The 23,404-nt window shown below is 43.4% G+C and overlaps 1 protein-coding gene across 2 annotated transcripts; it reads left to right on the forward strand.

Annotated features, from left to right (window-relative positions):
• Positions 1-936: 936 nt before the first annotated feature.
• Positions 937-18,433, forward strand: Mcm3 (minichromosome maintenance complex component 3). 2 transcript variants are annotated; one of them, XM_003474910.5, is made up of 17 exons: positions 937-1,439; positions 2,493-2,605; positions 3,047-3,255; positions 3,728-3,858; positions 6,109-6,347; positions 6,847-6,955; positions 7,691-7,844; positions 8,091-8,222; positions 8,801-9,009; positions 11,132-11,306; positions 11,639-11,765; positions 12,521-12,671; positions 14,402-14,542; positions 15,903-16,006; positions 16,500-16,585; positions 17,032-17,128; positions 17,718-18,433. In XM_003474910.5, the coding sequence occupies exons 1-17, from the start codon at positions 1,362-1,364 to the stop codon at positions 17,914-17,916; spliced, it is 2,454 nt and encodes an 817-aa protein (XP_003474958.2). In that variant the 5' UTR covers positions 937-1,361; the 3' UTR covers positions 17,917-18,433. The 2 variants fall into 2 exon arrangements, with proteins under 2 accessions (XP_003474958.2, XP_013013542.2); XM_013158088.3 differs by having other exon boundaries at positions 945-1,439; positions 15,903-16,012.
• Positions 18,434-23,404: the final 4,971 nt, after the last annotated feature.

Here is a 23,404-nt window from a genome sequence, read left to right on the forward strand (position 1 = left end):
ACTGATTATATACTTAGGATATTTATCAGCACATAGTGAAGCAGAGACCTCCAAACACAGCTATAATCAATTGGTGAAATTTCAGAAAGAGTTACTAAATGTTTTCTGAGCAATCTACTACTTTAACTTCATGTATAACAAAATTATAAAGACATGTTGGGACATGTTCAATTACAATTAAGACATGTTCTTAACTGTATACTGTGTGGTTACACTGGTAGGTAAAACATCATTGAACTGTATACTTTAGATTTGTGCCTTATACTGTCTATAAATTGTACCTCGAGAATAAAAATATAATAAAAAGCTAATCTCAAAAGACTAAAAACAAACAAAAGCCTAGATATGCCATTAAACTTTTAATAATTATAATTTCTGACGTGCTACAGTTTCTTAATTACTGATTGATACTTAACCAATGGTAGCACGAAATATTTTTTTCTCGTGTTAATCTTTAGGTAATCCAAATTACTTAAGAGGATCCAGTGATATTTTTATAATGCAAGAAGGTCTTTCTTTTAAATGTTTTCAGTAAGATGGTGTAATAACTTTGTCTAGAATTTTGTGCAACATGAAACGTGTGTGTGTGTGAGTGTGTGTGTGTGTATGTGTGCGTGTGCATACTGAAAAGTTTCTTTCACTTCTCATTCCTCCGCGGCCTGATATTTTAAATAGTGTACTCAGGAAACGGTATCATGATAGCAAAAGGTTTCTGAACTAAATAACCTCTTCCTAAGGTGCTAATGAGTCTCTTCCTCTCACAGATTCTCGAAATTCATCTTCCCCTCCAGGATGCCGCTAGAGGGAAGTTATAAATTGGATACACTGTAAAAACTATTTACTTTTACGTTTTTACCACTCTGAGCTATAAAATTCCATTCTGTGACGTTTTGTTTCCTTTCCAGAAAAGACCAACTACGGGGCTAATTTGGATACCGAAGCGAGTCTGAGAACTACAGCTTTCAAAAGCTAGACGCCAGAAAAAGGCGAGGACTGCAACTCCCATAATGCAGCGCTTCACCATCTCTCAGGGCCGCACCTTCCACATGCCCAATGAGCAGGGGTCGCTTGTCACTTCTCTTCTCCATTGGTCAGTCTTCCTCTGCGCAGGGCGCAGTAGGGAGGAGAGAAACAGAGGCCTCCGGATGGCACATTTCCCGCCAGCCCCAGAAACCCGGAAGAAAGTTGGAAAAACTAATTCCTCCATTGGACACTCACTACTCTGGCGTCAGAATGTTTAGCCAATAGAATTACGAATCTGCTCACGGACTCCCCGCCTCTTCCTCTTGGTCCGCTCTGGTGGCGGGAAAAATTGGGAAGTTTTTCGCGCGGAGCTAAAGGTACCCTTCTGAGCAGTAGGCATGGCGGGCACCGTGGTGCTGGACGACGTGGAGCTGCGGGAGGCTCAGAGAGATTACCTAGACTTCTTGGATGATGAGGTGAGGGGACGCCTGGAGGCGGGCTTGGGTGCGTTGTGAGCCGCGGATGGTCTGCAGCCTGCAGAGGGAGGCCGCTCGGACTCCTCTTTCAGTCCTGCTGCCAGGGCGGGCGTCCTGCAGCGGAGCCTCCCGCCCACTCTGGCGACTCGCCTCATCTCGCAATGGGGAGAGTCACTCTTGTGTGTTCCACGGGTGAACTCCTTGCCACTTGATCCCAATTACGAGTGGTGGCGGTGGCGCCTAGGGCGACAGACCTCTGCCAACAAAAGGGCACAGCCCGCCTCGTCCTTCTGCTCCGCCGGCCATGTCTGAACTCCGGCGGGGTGGGACGGACTGCGGTGCGTTTGTCGCTGTGGGCCACCCTGTAGAGTGCTTTGCAAACTTGCCTTGACTGACGGACTGGTGGAGGACGACGACTTGCTAACTGGGTTGTTTTTTTCTTATGCCAGATGAGATGTAAACTACAAAATGTTAATAAAGCATCTTGAAAACTTGATTATAAGTAAAAAGCAATTTGTATCTGAATTATAAATTTGCTTAAGTTACATTTTTTATCGTATATATTTGTGTATAACAGTGTTTTGGAATATAATAAAATGATACTACAGTCAAGGAAATTAACCTATTCCTTTATTTTTATAGTACTCGGAATCGAACTCAGGAGCTCATGCTTGCCATGCAGGTGCTGTGCTGCTGAACCTATGTTAAGTTTACATTTTAACAAAGTTTTTATGTATAGTCTTTATAGGCTTCTTATAAACCCATTTTAATTTCCGCTGGATGTTGAGAAATAACAGTGTACAGAGAGCTGTTGAAGATAATAGGAATAAGAACATGGACCCTGAGGCAGTCATTATAATTCTTTACAGCCCCCTGAGGGGGTAGAGTCAGGCTGGTGATGAAAAAATTGATGAGCACCTACTTGGGATTCAGCTCTGCTGCAGAGATTGACTTACCTTGGTGACATACCTGATTTGCTATGTGAGCTGCTTCTATTCAGTAACATCAGGGTTTTAAATTTGTGGCTTGTGACACATGATGATTGTTTTGCAGGAAGACCAGGGAATTTATCAGAGCAAAGTTCGAGACATGATTAGTGATAGTCAATACCGGCTGATTGTCAGTGTGAATGACTTACGCAGAAAAAATGAAAAGAGAGCAAACCTGTGAGTAATAAGGGTTTTGTGGGGTGGTGATGGGGGGTCACAAACATCCTGGCTTTTAAGTGAGAATGGCTTCAACCAACTCCCCTTTGCTCAGATTGGAATGGGCTTCCCAGGGAAGGACATGAAAGGCAGAGGATTTACCTAGAAACCCTTGTTGCCTCACCTGCACTTGTATCTGTATTTTTTTTAATTCTAAAAAAAATGAGCATTTCCCTGTGAAGTGTGTCATTCCTGCCAGTGTATTTTTCCATCTTTGTTAAGTTGACCAGAAGTTTGTCCTTTGTTATTATGTAGTCTTACAGGGTTGCAGGAGAAAGGAGGAGTTGAATTTTCTTTCCTTGACTGTAGTGATCTAAGAATGTCCACTTCTGTTTTGTGGATTTTTTTTTTTTTTTTGAGTTCTGCCTCTTCTACATAATCCTTTCTTTTGTCCTTTCACAGCCTTCTGAGCAATGCATTTGAGGAGCTGGTTGCCTTCCAACGGGCCTTAAAAGAGTTTGTGGCCTCCATTGATGCTACCTATGCCAAGCAATATGAAGAGTTCTATATAGGATTGGAGGGCAGCTTTGGCTCCAAGCATGTGTCTCCCCGGACTCTTACTTCCTGCTTCCTCAGCTGTGTGGTCTGTGTGGAGGGCATTGTCACTAAATGTGAGTGGATGAGGTCACTAAGAAAACGAAACTAGAGGAGGCTTAAAGAGGCTGGGAAAGCAGGGAGGTGGAGTAGTCTGCATAGCTTGTGGCAAGGATCAGAAAGGGAGAGCACTGAAATTGTGTCGTGAAACTTGGAGGAGCTCAGATGTGCACAGTGGTTAGGGAGACTTTGAGGGAGTGCTGTGATCTGGCAGAATAATGAATTTGGATGACAGCTGTAGAAGTGTGGGCTTCTGACAGTTTCTTTCCAACCGGAATACCTCTTGTTACTTAGAGTCAGGAATACTTAATTTTTATGGGAGTTGAGGTGTTCTGTGTATATAAATATGAGAATGAATGAATGACGGGGAGTAGGAATGATGGGGAGTTGGGAAACAGTATTGAAATCATCACTGGCTTGCATGGGTTTAGAGGCTACCTCTGTCACTGTGTAGTTGGATGATTTTATATGTACATTTCCCATTTCTAGGCTCTCTAGTTCGTCCCAAAGTTGTTCGCAGTGTCCACTACTGCCCTGCTACCAAGAAGACTATAGAGCGACGTTATTCTGATCTCACTAACCTGGTGGCTTTTCCATCCAGTTCTGTTTATCCTACCAAGGTAAGGGCCGGGGAATTAGTTTGCTCTCCTTGGGGGTTGGAGTCAAGGTACTTGTTGTGTTCTGTGTATTTCCCCTCCCCCAGTAGTGCCTAAACCTAGGTTTAGGCAAATGCTTTGCCCCTGAGCTATGTCCTCCAGTCCCAAGATTTAATGAAAGTAATTCTGTTAAAAGCTGTAATCTTTCTTCTGAAGTATGTAGTACACACAGTAAGGATTAATTCAAAGGGCAGATTGATTATAAGCTCAAGTTTAATGAGAAAACTCAGTAATGCTTTTTTGTTTTAAGAGAATAAACCAGATGTGGTGGTGCTGCCCACCCAGTACTTTTAAGCTGAAGCAGGAGAATCACCTTGAGTTTAAGGCCAGCCTGGGCTATTTAGAGAATTCAAGGCCAGCCTGAACCACATAGTGAGATTCTGTCTCAAAAAACCAAACAAAAAAGAATATTTACTTTGGGAAATACGAAATATTATAGGAAGACAGTCATCTATATAGAATTTTTAGCTAAGTTAAAATCAAATATAACTTATCATTTGCTTTTTAAAAGTAAAGTGGGAAATGAACTATATTGTGTAATCTTTGCAAATGTTTCATTGGACTTGGGAGAAAGGCTGCCATAGAAAGGGCCTTAGACTACTTAGATCGATCTGAATTGAGGACAAAGCTTTCTTAATGAGACAAAAGATCATTAAAATTGATTACTTGATGTCTGAACTCATCCTCTATGCAAATTTTAATTGAGTTTTAGTGTATCCATAGTACAGAACTCTTAGGGACTATGGAAATCAGATACAAGGAAGAAGCAGTTGACAAGATTGTCTTCAAGCGGAAATCAAACTTACAAAGAATTAAAGCAAGACTATCTTACATTATAACTGAAATACACTTCGTTTTCTGTTAGTCTACCTCCAGGAAAAATGAGAGGTTAAGTAACTCGTGTATGGTTGCAGTGAGTGATGACTCTTAACTGAAACGCATGTGTCTTTTGTTGAAGCCAGTTACATTTTTTGTCACCCTGTCTTCTTCATTAAGATTCCTGATTTTACAGTTTCTTCTTCAGGGAGTGTTCTTTTGCTGATTTCTCAAACTTTGCTTGAGAGCAGATACTCTGGGCCGTGTCTCCTGGAAATAATCTGCCTTAGTGCTTAAGATCATGGGCTTTGAAGTTTCACTTGCATTGAGTCCTGGCACTGTTGCTCACTGTCTGACTGGGAGATTTAATTTAACCTCTCCCAGTGTGCCCATAAAATGTGGGAAATACCTGCTTTACAAGATTTCTGTAATTATGTGAGATAATTTCCTAAAATAATCACAGATCCTGGGACATAGCAAGTATTTAGTAAATGATAGCTATTTTGTTTTTAAAACTTCAAATATCAAAGAAATGAAATTACTTTCAGAATTTAAGATACATGTAGTCTACTGTTTGGTAGTATGTAATGTGATGAATTGTAAGCTGAGTGTGTGTAGCCAGCAGTCAAGCCAGGAAATGGGAATTTACTGACAGTCAGAAGGCAAAGTGCCATGCTATCGTGATGGGTAAGAGTATAGATTGTTGCATAGTATTAATTTATGTGGTTATATCACATTTATTTAGCCATTCTACTATTGACATGGATGCTTTTGGATTTCTGTTTACAGTAAATCTCAACTTACAAATGAATTTCATTTTGGGAGAAAGCTTGTAAGTTGGATCCATTTGTAAGTCCAACAAAATGAATCTTAAACACCTTTGACACAGATACACGACGTAAAACAAAAACCCAAACGTCCACATCGTCACTGTATTAGGAATAGTGCTGTAATAGTGCTATTACAGTGAATGGCTTTGAGTGAAGACGTATATTGGATATTACCAAGGAGTGGGAGAACTGTCAAGAGTGTAAACCATGTACTCACCTTTAGTAGAGGGGGTAGGAATGCTTATTTATTTATTTATTTTAATTGGAGATCAAACTCACATTCTCACACAAGTAGTTGCTTGTGCCACTGAGCTAAATCCCCAGCCTAAGGAATGCTGATTTAAATGTCAAGACAGCTGTGGTTTCATCTGAGCACACATTATCCCTGCCATTAGAGAGTTATTGGGCCAGAGATAGGAATGGAAGAAGCTGGGGAGCTACTTGGCTCTTTTGTAATTTCTAGATACTAAAATTTCATGAAGTCATCACTGAATTATGTTTTCCTATACCCAATGAGTATGACAGTTTTGAGATGAGAGTAACTCTTTTTCTCTATGCCATTTTCTAGGATGAGGAGAACAACCCTCTAGAGACAGAATACGGCCTTTCTGTCTATAAGGACCACCAGATCATCACCATCCAGGAGATGCCTGAGAAGGCCCCAGCTGGCCAGCTGCCCCGCTCTGTGGATGTCATTCTGGATGATGACTTGGTGGATAAAGTGAAGCCTGGTGACCGAGTCCAGGTGGTGGGGACCTACCGCTGCCTTCCTGGAAAGAAAGGAGGCTACACCTCAGGGACCTTCAGGTAGAAGGGCTACCATGAAGCCTTTGCAGTACTGGTAGCAGCGTCTGTGTCTGGTGTTATCCTTTCTCCAGTTTGCCTCATTCCAAAGAGCTCTAGCCAACAGGTGGAGCACACTTCCTGTGAGTTGGGATGGCTTCCACCTCTCGCCTGTCAGATACAGTTGTGACATTTAAACCATCTTAGGTCAACATTGGTGATACGATTATAGCCTTCTGGCTTACCTGGGACTTTCTTACTTGTTCCCAGATCTTTTCCATTTGTATTTCTGTCTGAATCTGTGAGTCAGCAGAGGATAAATAAATTTCAGAGATGGGGTCATCAGCCTATTTGGGTTATGGACAGAGGCTCAATTACTGAGTTCAGAACAACTTTTTCTTCCCCGAATTCAGTTGTCATGTTAATTAGCCTAAATGTCTTCCTGCTACTGGTAGCAGTAACTACAGATTTGGGGAACTGAATATTTATAGCAGGCTTCCTCTTGCTCTCCTCTTTGTCCCAGGACTGTCCTGATTGCCTGCAATGTAAAGCAAATGAGCAAGGACATTCAGCCTTCATTTTCTGCTGAGGATATCGCCAAGATCAAGAAGTTCAGTAAAACTCGTTCCAAGGTGTGTGCATCTTTCAGGAATTTGAGCGTGGGAATGGATTTGCAGAGTTTTGTTTGAGTGTGTGGCTGTCTTTGTTCTGAATTGGGAGGAAGGTGAGGGTTTTTTCCCCTTCTGAAATATTTGTTACTAGCTTCTTTCAGTTTTGTTCTCATCAGCAAATGAAAGAATTTTCTTGTTGTTTGGCCTGTAATATTTCTGTCTGGTTACCTGCTGGACTCCTAGCTGAACCTAATGCAAATGTTAGGATAGGAATTAGGTTGTCAATGTTACCATGGAGTCTGCTTTATTATTAAAGATATCAATGGTGCATTGTTACTTAAATTTAAAATGTTATGTTACTTTTCAGTTCTCCAACTGTTACTTTTTTCTTCCTTTTTAAAGGCAAACTGTCTACATTTAGAATTGAACAAAATATAGGAATGTGTTGTAAAGATTACTATTAAAATGCAGTGCACATTCTTATTGAGCCTAAAAGGTTTTTAGCTTGGGAATGCTTCTTTTTTTCTTGAAGATGAAGCTTCTAAACAAACTGGCATCTAAGCTACCTCTGTACCTGCTCTGACAGTGGTTTGCTAAGGTGATTTGTCTTATAGAAGAGGCTTTTGTAATTAAAATAGTGTTTAAATCTGTATATTTCTTTAAGCATTTTCTGAAAGCAAAAATCTAAAGGGGAGCTCTGGGAAACCACGTTGGTGCTTACGAAGCATCTCACTCCGTGGGTTCTTTCTCCTCCAGGATATCTTTGACCAGCTGGCTAGATCATTGGCCCCTAGTATCCATGGGCATGACTACGTCAAGAAGGCCATCCTCTGCTTGCTGCTGGGAGGGGTGGAACGAGACCTGGAGAATGGCAGCCATATCCGTGGGGACATCAATATTCTTCTGATAGGTATGGTCTTGGGGATTTACTTCAGACTCGCTCATAACAATGAAGAGTGGGGTTGTGAGGATCTGTAATATGTAAATTGTATATTATGTTCCTGGTAGTGTTTTAGTCCCATCAGAGAGCAAAAGGCTCAAATGAAACTTTTGAAAGATCAGCCGTCTCTGTTATGCCAGGACCTGTGCTGTACAGGCAGAACTTGCTAGGGTGGAGAGAATTCCCAGAGAATCCTTGATTGTTCCTGTCCCGCAGGAGATCCATCAGTTGCCAAGTCTCAGCTTCTGCGGTATGTGCTTTGCACAGCACCGTGCGCTATCCCCACCACTGGCCGGGGCTCCTCTGGAGTGGGTCTGACAGCTGCTGTCACCACAGACCAGGAAACAGGTAAGGCTGTGTGAGTCCTCGGCAAAGGCCCAGCATGTCACCAAGTGGATGCTTTGAGTTTGTTTTAGGTACTGGCTTGTGTTCTGGGGATACAGCTGAAAGGGTAGTTAGGCTAGATTATACAGGAGTGAGTACCTATAATGGTGGGTGAATTATTCTAGACTTTGCATGACACTGACAATATTTCCTAGAAAGTAACTTGGAAGACTTTCAAAAGAGGAAGCGTAGCAGTTTGGAAGGGCAATAAAAATGAAGATTGGACTGTTATGAACTAGAGGAAGGATTTTAAAGACCAATGAAAAGAGAAGTTACTTAAATATCTTGAGGTTGGGGATGGAGAGAGACTTTATAAAGTTTGTGAGGGGCTAGCTTGGGGGTCAAAGTGAGACAAAAAGATACTGTTCAGGTTGGAACTAAAAAGGTAACCCATCAAGTTTCCTGTAAGCCTTGAGAAAGCCTGTAAGAAATTCTTTACCGTATTCTCTTACTACAGTGAGATATATCTAGAAAGGAAATTGGAATCTCTACTCCCTGTACCATGTACAATTTTTTTTTTTTTTGATCTCTTTTCTTTCCAGGGGAGCGTCGTCTTGAAGCAGGGGCCATGGTTCTGGCTGACAGAGGTGTGGTTTGCATCGATGAATTTGACAAGATGTCTGATATGGACCGCACAGCCATCCATGAGGTCATGGAGCAGGGACGAGTGACCATTGCCAAGGCTGGCATCCATGCTCGGCTGAATGCCCGCTGTAGTGTTTTGGCAGCTGCCAACCCTGTGTATGGCAGGGTGAGTGGAAATCACCCCTAACTCTTGCCCTCGTCTTCATTTGACTTTGCTGAGTAACTGGACTGAGTTTTCTCTAGGGGAAAAATAGGCTCAAGAGTAAGAGAAATTCGTTACCTTGTTGTCTTTAGTTTGGAGCAGTGGTTCCTGACACATTCTTATACCGCACACTCCTCTTGAAAGCTAAAATTTATAAATAACTTTTTTAGAAATATAAAAACAAGAAGTACACAAAATGTTCCATGGTCTCAGAATCCAATGAAGTTCTATTGTCATTAAATTCAAAGTACTACATGCACAGAACAGCAGAATTTCTGAACAAAACCAAGATACAATATACAAATTGAAAGCCTTGTTTCTGTCCTGTCCCTTTTCTAAGAGATAACCATTAACAGTTTGGAGATGAAAAGAAACAATTTAAGCATGTGCTGTACCAGCAAGTACACTAGGTCCTTGTTCAGAATTACCTTTTTGTTTTTAACATCACTGTGATATGCCTAGATATCTTCTATTTAGTCTCCTTGGAGTTGTTTTAAATAGTTTTCCAGTACTTTGTTATATAAAGCAATGGTGGAGAACCTTTTATTTTTATTTTTATTTATTTGTTTTTGACACAGGGTCTTGCTATGCATTTCACTATGTAGCCAGGCTGGCCTTGAACTTGCCATGGACCTGCTGCCTCAATCTGAGTGATAGGATTTGCCATTTTGTACAGCTGTGGTAAACCTTTTAGAGACCAGGTGCTCAAGCTGCTAGTGATGCCATCGCCAGGCACTGCTGCTAATTTCTGAGCATGTACATGGTCCCTGTGTGTGCTGTTATCTGATGCTTGGCTGCTGAGACAGTGCTGGTGACATGTCCACTGTGGCACATACGTGGTAGGTTTGCTACCACCGGTGTAGACCTATAGTAGCTTATTTAACTATTCTCCCTTCAGTGGGCGTTTGTCCCTATCACCTCATCGCCAACTGGGCTATTATGAAAGAAGCTTTAATGAATATCCAGCTATCTGTATTTTGTAGTATTCTTGGAATCTGTAGTCTGAATGCCTAACAGTGGAATTACTGGATTATTTGTTATGTGCATTTTTGATTTGCAGAGAATGACACATTGTTTTTTAAATATTGCATCTTAATAGTACTTCCATTAACTAGTACTTACACATACTTTAAATTTATTACCTTTTCTTCATAATACAAGGCAGGTATTTTCATTTTATAGATGAGAACCTGTATAACACAGGTTATATAGTTTGTTCATATGCCACAAACTAGAAAATGGCAGGGCTGGGATTTGACTCAGAGCTCAAGTGGTATCCTGGCAGTATATAATCCTGCAGTGCATGGGATATTTATTTTGGTGACTCTTTAAATGTAGATATATGTGGTCCTTAGACCAGAGTTTTTGAATTGAAAACTCTGTGTTGGAGGTATGTTTAGCTATGCTTTAGAAAGGCTATGATATGCCAGCTGGGCTGAGAACCATAGGTTTTTAAATTAATGGGAATGTAAGCTCTGAAATGTGAGCATATTCGAAATCACTATTATTACCTGCGGGTTGTTACAATGCTTCTGACTGTGAAGTGTATATGAGTGGGTAGGCTTCAGTTCAGTAGGAATTGAAAGATAACATATATGTTCTTAAATCTCAAGGAAAAGCTCCCTAGATTGCTAAGACTTAATTATTTATGGGTCACTGGCCATCTTAGTTGAGATTTATCCTTTCAGTAAGGAACACCATAGACCCAGGTGCTTCTGACCTGCCAGCTAGCCCTGTCTTCCTGCCACCTAAGACAGGAGGAATCTTCTGTCAGAGCTGATCCTGACTTGGAAGTGAGAAGAGCAGGCTCAAGCCTGGCAGGATGGGGCTGGTAGTGCCACCATGCAAAGCCTGTGAGAGGTTTCTGCAAGAGGCGGCTGCTGAGTTAGTCCACGTTACCTGGGCTTTAGCCAGGGGAGGGTTGCAAGTGGGAGAGAGATCTGCATATTTTAATAGCTTGAAAATCCTTCCTTTTTTAGTTTTGTTCTTGATGATGTAACCTTTCATTCCTACTCTCAGAACTGATCTGTCGCATTGCCTTTTCTATTATTGTTGCCTCTAATTGCTTCTTTCTTGTGTTCCCCAGTATGATCAGTACAAGACCCCAATGGAGAACATTGGACTTCAGGACTCGCTGCTGTCTCGATTTGACTTGCTCTTCATCATGCTGGATCAGATGGATCCTGAGCAGGATCGAGAGATCTCAGACCATGTCCTCAGGATGCACCGTTACAGAGCACCTGGGGAGCAGGATGGCGACGGTGAGGCCATGAGAAGAATAGTGCCAAGGGAGGATCCTGAACTGATGTCATTGTCTGAGGTCCAACCCGGGGGATGGTGGTTCAGTGCAAATGCCTTCACTTCCCTGCTCTTTGGAGATTATTCTAAGAAGTATCATCTTTTTTGTGTTTTAGGATACCTTTGAGTATCTTCCATGGGCCATGCAGTTCCACTTTCTTTATCATTTCCATGAGGTTGTGTTCTTCTGGATCCTTGCTTTGTGGTTCTTGATCTCTTGCCTTTCTGTGCTGTGGAAGAAGTGATTTCCCTTAGGTTAATCTCCGTTCGTCTCTTTTTTCCTTGGGTTTACCAGCTATGCCCTTGGGTAGTGCTGTCGATATCCTGGCCACAGATGACCCTAACTTTAGCCAGGATGACCAACAGGACACTCAGATTTATGAGAAGCATGACAATCTTCTGCATGGGACCAAGAAGAAAAGGTGAGAATTCCTTTTATCTCTCCCTTAGGGGAGCTGAGATTTATGTCCTATTAAAACACATGAGGTTAGGGCATTGTATGCTCAGGCAAGGTCATGTATGCATGGAGTCATAAGCAGGAGAGCCTGTTTTCTGGGTCCACAGATACACCTTGCCAAGTTCTTTGTGGGTGATTCAGTCCATGATCAGGTGTTCTCCTAAGGTTTGATGACATTCGCATTGACGGTGTGGCATCTGCCTCATGTTATTGTGCATTTATGATTAAGGGCCAGTAAGTAGCAAGCACTGGAGTTTTTTAGCACTGGAGATTGTGCAAGTAGATTTGGTTGGAGATGACATGTGAGCTGATGCTCAAAGTATGAAATGTAGGATCATGTGTCCCTGTTTTTGGCTATGGTGCAACAGAGGCAAAGCTGCTGCTATTTGGTTTAATTGTATAGAATTTGGAGTCAGAAAACTGAACCAGAGTACTCATTAGCTTCCTTGAGTCATAGGTTTCCTATTTATAAAATAAGGCAGATAAAACTTACACTCTACCTGCTATCTAAACTAATTTAAAATTAACACCTAAATGTAAGTAATGTGAAAGAGCCTTTCTGGTCTATGTTCCATGTAAATGGTGTTTATGATGATGGGTTCTAGAGGCAGATGTCTCTGCTGTGCTGCTTGGTCTTGACTTCCCTGACAAGCAAAGCTGCTGTCCCAAGCAGGCAGTAAGGTGTGGCGGAGAAGTGGAACTCTTTGTGTGTGGGTCCAGGGAGAAGATGGTGAGTGCAGCATTCATGAAGAAGTACATCCATGTGGCCAAAATCATCAAGCCCGTCCTCACACAGGAGTCGGCTACCTACATTGCAGAAGAGTACTCACGCCTGCGCAGCCAGGACAGCATGAGCTTGGATACCGCCAGGGTGAGTGCCTAGGAGCAGCATGGCCCTGGCGGTCTCTTAGTTGCGAGGCTGGGGCAGGAATCTTTGCCATCTGGAGCTTTGGTAGCATGCAGTTTTGTTACTCCTTCCTGGTCTGAAGGACTTCTCCGTTGATACAGTTTTGATCATTTTGTTTTACAAAGGAAAATGAAGTAAGGATCCCAGAGTAATGTGCATAGCATTCAGCAAATACGAGTGACTTCTAGGAACTGTTCTAGGGTATACTTACATGCAGGTGAAAATAACAACAGCTATCCTTAAAGAGCTTAGATTCCTGTTGAGGGGAAAGGAGAAAGGTAGGTAGAAAAAATCACAAATACATATTTATAAATACATACACCAGTGTGATTCTTGTAAAGGAGTGAGGGAAGTGATTTGAGTGCCGATGAAGATGATAAGTGACTTTTCCTATCTAATTCCCTGGTTGCAAGAGTATGCATGTCAGGGAAGGATTCCTGGAGTGTGCAATATATGGTCTGGACTTTGATAAATAACCAGGAGTTAAGCATCATGGAGGTTACTCAAGGCAGTTTTTGCTAAGCCAATTTAAGTGCCCTTGAATTTATTTAAATCTTTTGGGGAGCATTGTAGTTCTTAAGTTCCTAGATTTAGACTTAATTCCAGGTGACTACCCAGCCTCACACCTGCTCTGTCTTCTGGTGTTCCTGCTAGGAACCCTGCAGGGATAGTGTGCTCAGAACACTGATGGCCTCTGGGAGTAAGCTCTTAATTCCAAGACTGGAACTTGTAATGCAGTATGTAACCTTCAAACTTTGGTATCGTTTGAAATCAGTGAAGGATCTGGGGAAGGTATTTAAAGGTCTTTTTTTTTTAAATGTTGGTGTGGATATAAGTGGAATTAAGAAAGCTTGCAAATAGAAAAGAGGATACATCACTGAAGTGTTATATAATGGGATGCTGGAAAGAATCTACCCTATGTTTGATCCCAGTCTGCAATTGACTTTTTTTTTTTTTTTTTTTTTTGCAATTGACTTTTGAACTTTGCTAATCCTCTCAATGCAGGTCAGTTTCCATACCCATCAAATTAGGTTAGGTGATATCAGGATTAACTAACTGAAATTTGTAAGATCCAACAAGTCCAGGCATAACTTTAGAGATTATGATTTACTAGGCCGAGGATCCCATTCAGACAATAAATAGCACTGTAAAAAGAAAAGCACTCTAGTTTGGGTGTACCTACCTCATGAGAAGCACTTTCATCCTGGACATCAGTGATTATGTCCAACTGTTAAAAATGTGCCCTCAAATTACCTCTCACTCCCCACCCCTTAGTGTTGATCTTGGACAAATTACATGAAGCTCTTTGATTTTCTTCATCTGTAAAAGTCCTCTAAGCTCCTAAGAGGTAAATTTTAGAGTGAATTAAAACACACTTCATGGTGCTTTGTACACCTGCAAGGAGTGACTAGTTTCACCCTGTCACTTCTGTAACTTGTTTAACCTTTTACCTTCCCAGCTGTTAGATGCCTAATTTTCTTACCCCTCATTCACCTGCTCCTCCCTCCCTCCGCACTCCCATACATTTCTTTGATCAGTTTTCTCTTTGAATTTTAAATGATACCCATAGAGAATAGGGAGCTCTTCTCCCTTGAGCTTTTCTGGTGGTGTCTTTATTCGCCTTCTGTGGAGAAGGAGTAGTAAAATTGGCCAAAGAATTCTGTATAAATTATCTTCTCCCGATCTTTCCTCAGACATCTCCAGTTACAGCACGAACCCTGGAAACTCTGATTCGACTGTCCACTGCCCATGCAAAGGCTCGCATGAGCAAGACTGTGGACCTGCAGGATGCAGAGGAAGCCGTGGAGCTGGTCCAGTATGCTTACTTCAAGAAGGTGAGGATTCAGATGCCTGGATGTAAGCGGCTCTTTTTAATAAGTCATAGGGTGCACTGACTTCCCTGCTCTCTGTGACTTGACATCTGCATTAGGATTTTCAGCAGAAAATAGCATCTGTGGGGCTGGGATATAGCTTACCTAGCACATTAGGGACCTGGAGTTCAGTCCTTCTCAATAAACCACGAACACTACAGAGTTGCATTTGTCTGCCAGTGTTCTGTTTGCCTCGCTGCTTCCTCAGAATACACAGTGATCCTCAGCCTTGGCTGCGTGCAGCTGAGCCTGAAGTCCAGACAGAAGGTGCTTCTCATGAGATGGGTGTGCACCAAACTAGGGTGCTTTTCTTTTTAAAACACTGTTGTCTGAATGGGATCCTCGGCTTAATAAATCGTAATCTCTATATTTATGAGTAAGCTTATATACTTTATTAAGTTTCAGTTAATCCTAATATGCCCTGATACTATTTACCTAAAACGTTGATGCCAGGACTCCTAGAGATTCTGATTCAATTGACGTGCCACACATTCAGCCAGCTGCTTCCTTTGCATCTTTAGCTAATTTGTGTTTCTAAAGCAATTACCTTGATAATCCTCTTCTCCGTGTTCCTTCCCTGTGCAGTCTCTTTGTGTTCCACTAGCACCTCAAACACTGGTGTCAAAATGTTGAACTGTCACAACTACTACCTGGTTTCTATTTGTAACATTGCCTGTGTCGTTTTATAGACCACAGATCTTGGTGCTTTGATTTCCTTTTCTTTGCTGCCCACCCCTTCCCACATCTGATGAATTATACCTCTTGGAGATTTAGTTGTGAGTGTGATACACTTTTTCTCTTTGTTAGCTTTGGAGTTATCTTAACATTCAGTTAAACACCTGATTGCTAAAGAAATGAATTGTTTCCACTTTAACATTGTGGTTTAGATACCTCTTTTTTTTTCCCACTTGGTAAATATTTATTGAGTACTGGGCTGTGTGCCAGGCCTCCTAGAATTTTTTTTAACATGTTCAGGATAGGGCTGTAATTCATCTCACTGTTGGGTACCAGTAGTACATGCATCACTGTCCCATTGGGCAGCTATTTATTAATTTTGTTAGCAAAAAGAACAATCAAAGTGTGTAGAATAGATCCATTTGTACCACCAGTGGTGCAAGCTGGGGGAATATATTAAAGATGCCCCTCACGCTATTGTGTTGCCCTTGATTCTGGAAGCTGGGGACCGGAGGTGGGGGTAGGTAAGTCATTAGAAATGTGGAAGTCATTTCTGCTAATAGTGTAAAGGGGCCTCTGATCCAGATTTCTTAATTCGGTTCCCTGTCACCAGTGACCTTTCCAGCACTCACACTTGCCTTGGTTTTAGGTTCTGGAGAAGGAGAAGAAACGTAAGAAGCGAAGTGAGGATGAATCTGAGACAGAGGATGATGAAGAGAAAAGCCAGGAGGAGCATGAGCAGAAGAGGAAAAGGTTAAGGTGGGGCAAGGCAATATTAGATAAAAAAGACTCCTGCTTGGGCTCGCAGAGGGGTGGAAGCTGGTTCCCGTGCTGCTTGTTGACGTCAGGTTCTTCGGGGACCTGCAGAGTTTGAGGATGAAGATAACCCAAGCAAAGGGAGGTGGGAATAAGCCCCTCTGTTGCATTTGGTGTGATGCTTTGGATCCCTTACCTGCTTTACAGATGTGCTTATAGCAGGAGCAGTAACCTACTCACTGCAGGTTTTGAGTAATATACTTCAAAATTCATGCAATTGTGTTTTTCCCTTGTGCCTGTGACTGAACTTATAAGGAAGGGTGATAGGGGGAAAAGAGCCAACGGTGTTGGCCTATTCATATTTATTCTAGTCTGGAGAAAGTCTTTGAGAAGAAGCAGCAGTTTGTGGATGGTTCTTGTCCTTTTCTGTGAGATCCAAGGTGCAGGGTAGAGCTACCGAAGGCCTTTAGCTGCTGTGTGGGTATTTTAGGAGGAAGACTCGTCAGTCAGATGCCAAGGATGGGGATCCCTATGACCCCTATGACTTCAGTGACACAGAGGAGGAAATGCCTCAAGGTAAGCAGGTATCCCCTGACTGATCAGAGAGGTTCTTTTGACTCTTGATTTTTAAAATTTGCTGTGTGCTCTGTATTTTCCTGTCTAGTTCCCTGCTTAGGACTTTGCGTCCAAGAGGCTTGTTCTAGGCGAGTTTCAGGGGAAACCCACAGTGAAAACAGACTTTGTTCATTGTTTGCCTCCTTTTGAATGAACTGTGATCTTCTGCTGAGCCTCAGTATGAGTACCTCTATGTTGAGGACCTCTCGCCTGACTCAGTTCCCTTATCATCCTATTGGGGATTTCTCTTTCTTAATTGTTCTACTGGCTCTCTAAGAACACTGGAAGCAGGAGTGTTAGTATGTTCAGTGATAGGTGGGGATTGCAGAAAGTGACTTTCCTGGTGTTACTGGAAATGGTTTGACCTTGCTGTCTCCCCCATTTCTGCAACCTTTAATCCACTGAAGTACATACCCCGAAGACTGCAGACTCACAGGAGACCTCGAAGACTGCAGAATCGCAGGAGACCCAGGAATCCCAGAAGGTGGAGCTTAGTGAGTCCCGGTGAGTAGGGGAAGTTGGTCTTGTACTTTGTGAATTCCTGCCTTGGTGAGGCCTAGCCCCAGGGAGAGGGTGCACAGCAAGCAGCTTCCCCGCCGCGCTCAAACTAAAGGCCCTGCAGAGTGGTGGTGACCCTTTGGCACACATGCTGCAGCACACTGCAGCCAGCTGTTTGTTATCATGGAAAGCTCTAAAAGATTCTGCATCACTATGCTAGGATTTTAAAACATTTTGCACTCTGATTATACTGTCAGATTTACAGGAAAGTTGCAAGGATAGTATAAGCAGACTTGAATAACCTTTTACCCAGAATTCCTGTTTTCTTTTGCATTTACCATATACTTTACTGCCTTCATGGGAATTTGAATTACCATGTTGTGGGATCAGGAAGAAGACTAAGCAAGGTCAAGATTTCTATCTTCCTATAACCTTGGATTCTTCTTGTAAAATACAGTTTTATTTTTTCCCATAAATCTGGTGTTTGTTTTGAGATAAAGAATTTTTGCTGAAGTTTCAGAAAAGTTTGTCTTTCTGTAAGGAGAATCTCCTTAGCCAAGGTTAACCTCATCTACCTTTTCTCCCGTTGTGGCAGGTTGAAAGCCTTCAAGGCAGCCCTCTTGAACGTGTTCCAGGAAGCTCATGCACAGTCAGTGGGTCTGACTCGCCTCACAGAATCCATCAATCAGGGCAAGGAAGAGCCCTTCTCTGCAGAGGAAATCCAAGCTGCACTGGACAAGATGCAGGATGACAACCAGGTCATGCTGTCTGAGGGCATCGTCTTCCTCATCTGAGGAGGTCTCATCTCTGAACTCCTGCCCCTCCCTCCACCCTTGGCTCTGCCTTCGTTCCCCAGATAGTGTGTAATTGAACTGAAGCTGAGGTGCACAAGGTGAAGATGGATCAGGACTTGCTGGCAGCTTTGGGAATGGATGATGATAGCTGTCATGGGGTGGAGAGCCAGAAGTGGGAAAGGACCAGAACTCTGCTTCTTCACAGCAGGAGAACTGGATCATACACCTGTTCTCCGTCCCCAAATAGATTCTGTGTTATTTTGTATAAACATAACTTTTGAGTGTGTTTGTGGGCACAGAGTTTCTGTTTATCCTTTCTGTGTTTGTTGACTGGTGAGTTTTTTTTGTTGTTGTGGTTGGTGTTTTTGCTCTTGAGCACTTTGGTCTGGAAAAGGCTTTGAGTTTTATGCTGGTAGACACTGAAACAGCCTGTGCAGGCCAAAAACCTTTCTTTGCAGACTAATATGTGCTTTTGATCTAAGTATTTGGGGCACTGAATAAACGGAACTGCTTTGTACATTGTGTGTTAATACTTTATGCTTTACACACACATTTGGTTTTGTTTTTCTGGAAAACAGCCTGTTGGATTTGCTGCTGTTGCATTTGCACCAAGACATCACAAGGTGGCAGCAGCCTGCTGTCATTTCTTTGATGGGGGTGGTTATGTGTATTTTTTGTCCTCAGGAGCAGCATGTATCTGTTAGCCCTGATTGAGTAAACCAGATCCTGCTGATTTGGAATAGCTAAAAGACCATGGGGAGGCTAGTGAGTGAAAGTCTAGGAGTAGAATTTCCTCCCTTTCTATATTATTTAATTAGGAGTATGGCAGGCCCTGTGAGGACAGCGCCTGTCTTAGGTCAAGGACCTCATTATATGAACCCAACCAGGCCTTACCCGTCATGGGCTTGCAGGACAGCAGTTGGTCCTGTGCCTGTCTTAGGTGGCCGATGGTGTAACATATATGTCCTAGTTGCCCGTCTCTGGCTGCCTGTCCATTGCCCCAGGGCTGTTAGGCCGCATTGTCATATGGGCCACTCATGGGAATTTCTTTCCCGGTAGGTTTGTTGATCTGCCATCTCCAGCTGGTGATAGTGTACCTGAATGGGCTTTGCCATGAACGCGTCTATCGGGTTATTAATGAGCATCATAATCCTCTGAAAAATACAAGGGCCCACAGAGAGGAGAAGCAACAGGGCAGCTAGGGGACCCAAAAGAGGCGCTAGGTAAGGGAAAAGCACCCCCCCCTCACATCGAGGAGAAGGGGTTAGCGGCCATTTGTTGTCGTCACTGTTGAAGTCGTTCTTCTATTTCTTGGAACTTGCCTTGCATAACACTGGACTGATTGACATAGAAGCAACATTTTTCCTGTAAGGCAAGACAGATTCCTCCCTGCTCTGCTGTGAGCAGGTCTAGCCCTCGTCTGTTGTCAGATGACCTCTGCCAGTGAGTCTAATTGGTTTTGGAGAGTTTTTACTGCAAAGGATAAGGCTTGAACATCTGCAGACAACTGGTTGGACAGGACAGTATATTTATCTAAGGTAATGGCGAGGCCAGCAGCACCCATAGCTACAGCACCAGTGAGGCCCATTCCCACCAAAAGCGGGATCAGTGTTGCCGCTCGTTTTTGGTGGCTAGCAATGTAATTAAATGTTGGCACCGGGACAGGTTGGTCACCTGAGACAATATGTCGGGCAGGAGGAAGCAGTTATGCATGTACCTGTCCAGTTGGCTGGAATATAGGTATAGGCCCTATTATTACTGCAGACAAAAATGTGTCCTGTTGGGGGGCACAGGGGGCCTGTATGATTGACAAATTGAACACAGGCGTTGGACAGGAGATGGCCCATATCTATAAGGGTAGAATCATTTTGGAGAGAGCCCTGTAGGCAGGTCATGGATATGTTGGGTGTTATTAATGGCTGGACTAGAAATGATTGAGAAGGTCTATAGGTAAAATTATGTGGATCACCAAAGGGGTCAATTGTTGAGTTGGAGGGGATGGCTAAGGGCAAAAGAGTGCCTAAGGCCATGCACAACCAACAGTCTTGCGCTAAAGCAGGGTTAATGAGGTTAAGTACATGATGAGTGGCTGAAAGGATATCATAAGTTTGTGGGTCTAAATCCATACCCCGTGATTTGGGGAGAGCTAACGGGTGATAATTGATCTTTGGGAATAGACTGTCTTCTATTTCTTTTAAAGTTCTCTCATTTTGTCTTGAGGACCTCCCCCATCTGAGACATGGTTTGGAGCCCTGTTATACCAACAGACCGGCTTGTTGATTTCGCCTTTGCAGGAGGCTTGGGAGTATACGGGGCTTCCTGATACAGAGGGGTTGAGGCCCCAAACGCCTCTGGCTGCTGCCATTTTTATTTTTGTAAGTATGGCTGTAAAATGAGTGGCATTATCTAAGCCAGTACATTCTTGTACAGCATCATAACAGGAGCTATGCATCTCTATCTGATATGATTTATACTCCTGTGGGCAAGGCCCTGCTTGGACAAACCTTGGTTCCCCAGGGGTTTGTCTGGAATTGGATGCCTGGGGCTAGCCCCATGTCCCGTTTCCCTGTGGGGGAAGAGGGTTACCGTGAACATCCCTTTTGGATCTGCAGTCATTAGCCCAGCGGTGGTCTTTGCATCTGGGACATAGCCCTGGTTTTTTTTGTAGAGGACTGATTTTGATTTTTACTTTTGCAATCATGAGCCATGTGGCCAATTTGGCCACATTTGAAACAAACAATATCTTTTTTAGGACGAAAGAGGAGCTGTTTAACTGTGCAACCTTGTTGTGCCGCAGCCATGGCTAGGCCTTGATGATAAGCAGGCCCAATATCTGCGCATAGGTGAATATAACCTGATAGGTCCTCCTTTTTGTGATGCGGTCGAATTGCAGCTTGACAAGCTGAGGTTGCATTTTCATAAGCCAATTTTTTGACCAGGGCAGAGTTTGTTTCTGTGGAGCCGAAAAGACGCTCTACCGCCTATAGGTGGCAATTGACAAAATCTGAAAAGAGCTCTTCAGTCTTTTGTTTTATTTGGGTGAGAGACAAGGTAGGCTCGCCTCCTGAGGGGAGCCGTTTCCACGCTCTAGTGGCTGCCATGTTAATCTGCGCAAAGAGGCCCGAATCGAACCGCATTTGGGTCTCTTTTGTGGCAAAATCTCCTGTTTCTGTAAGCATAGCAAGAGTCTAGGGGTTTTGCCATGTGGTGTTATCTCTGGCTATGCCCTCATATTGATCAAAAAATTCAGATTTCCATAATAGATAATTGCCTCCAGAGAGGGTGGCTTTTGCTGAGTCTTTCCACTCATTAGGAATAATCCAACCCTGAGTCAAAGAATGTAGAACTGCAATAGTATAGGTGGCAGTTGGGCCATATTGAGAGACTGCGGCCTTTAACTCTTTTAGGGCTGTCATGGTGAGAGGTATGTGTATCCTAACCACTTGTGGTTCAGTGCCCTCTTCAACATCCCGTGGGGGAACAATGGCCTCCGTGACTGGGAATGCCATTTTGGGCTGGCTGCCAGATGCAGGCGCCATTTTAAGAGTGCCACGAGGCTTGCCGGAGACAGGTGCCATCTTAGGAGAACTATAAGGCTGTGTAGCTCAGAGGGCCTGCAATTGAGTTGAAAGATTTTGGCATTCTTTTTCTAGCTGTATCTGTTTTAAAAGATCCCTTTTTCTTTGTTCTAATTCTGCTAGCATGCTAGAAGGTTGAGGGCAGACACTAAGTGCATCATCATAGTCAGGGGGCTTAATGGCGGCCAGTGCCGCAACAGGGTCAGGGTGGTATGTAGAGGCTTGCTGTGCTAGGTGTTCCCAGTCGACCTCTTGAAAATCGGAGAGATCGGGGTATAAAGACTTATATGAATCTCCAATTGGCCATGGAGGGGTGGGGGTTGGGGTCTGCCATCTTGGAACCTGTCAATCATGTCAACAGGAGGAAGTGGTGGCAGATCACCATCTTGGAGGACCTCTAACAAGCCATCAGCCTCTGCGTCTGAGAGATCAGAGGCTTCAGATTTTTCTGAGGACGGTTTTGGGGTAGAATTAAGGGAGTCACACAGGGCAGCCTCACCCTGTGCAACCGTCTCCTCAATCTGAGGATCTGCATGCCACTGAGTAAGCAGCTCAGAGATTAAATTCCAGTATGCAAAAGTGGTCACCGGAACCTTTTCCAGACAAAGACCCTATAATAATCTTTTAGAGCATCTCCTACTCTTTTCCACCTCTTGGTATCTATAGAGCCCTCTAGGGGGAACCAAGGGCACACTTTATGAATAAACTGAAAATACTGCAACAATTCTTTTGTTCTAACCCTTACCCCTCTTGTCTTTAATGTCTTGCTAAGGCCTCCCAGGAACAATTCATGTTCGCTCAATGCTTGACCCATGTCCGGGAAAGGGGATGGGGTTGCCGTTCACTCACTGTGACTCTGGCGGCACGTTGGGCGGTCATCCGCGCAGGCCTCGGCCTTGATTCAGTTTATTTTCACTTTCAGCAGGCATTCTCGAATGGCTCCCTCCTTAACTCCCCCGTGCCAAGAGCCCCCACGCTGGGCGCCACTTGATCTGGCCCACAGATCAATCCGTGGGGTGTACCTGGAGGAGGAACTGGGATGATAAAGAACATGGGGGGAGACAAAGAGAGATGGAGACAAGTTGAGGAGTCCAATCCCTCGGAGATGTGTTAAAGTTGTTTCTAGAGGCCAGGCAGCAGGCCACTCCTCCTTTCTGATAATGGTAACATCTGCGCCCGTATCAATGAGGCCTGAGAAACATTTTCCATCTAAATATAGAGTCATGAGGGGCTTTTCTGTGGAGATATGTTGGGCCCAATATACATCTGAAGTCCCAGGAAAGGAGTCCCCCTCTAGGGAGTTACGGATTTGTTAGACATTTGAGCCAATGGCAATAGCAGCAATTAAGCAAGGCGTTGCCCTGCCCTGACTGGGATGACACCAACAAGGGGAGAAGCCATGACTTTTATTTACCCTGTGAAATCACTATCTACTATCCCGGGCAGAACTTGTAATCCTTTAAGCGTAGTGCTACTACATCCAACAATAAGTCCAAAAGTCCCGGGGGGAGGGGTCCATAGATTCCTGAGGGGATGACCTGGACACCCATGTCAGGGGTTAATACTGCGTTGGAGGTGGAACAGAGGGCCAATCCTGCATTCCCTGGGGTTGCCCTGAAGAGGTCTGAAATGGCTTGCTTTGTGCTGGGGCAAACCTTGGACCCTCAGACACATTTTGTCACATAGGCTCATCTTGTCCATAAAGAGATCCCATTATAAGATAATTTAGAAGTTACCTAGTATGCTGCCTTTGGGATTTATTAGCCTGTTTGTACAGAAGTTTGTGGAAAGGCCAGAACAAGCCTTCTTTACTACTGTTGTATGGCTTGAACAGCTTCCAAAGAACTTTTAAAGTTACTTTAAAAATAAAATGGGTGACTTTCCAGAGGCCTGAGTCACATAGACTGGAG

Source organism: Cavia porcellus, unplaced genomic scaffold (genome assembly GCF_034190915.1).
Source record: "Cavia porcellus strain 051 isolate PalLab524CR breed Dunkin Hartley unplaced genomic scaffold, mCavPor4.1 scaffold_22, whole genome shotgun sequence".
Lineage (NCBI taxonomy): Eukaryota > Metazoa > Chordata > Mammalia > Rodentia > Caviidae > Cavia > Cavia porcellus.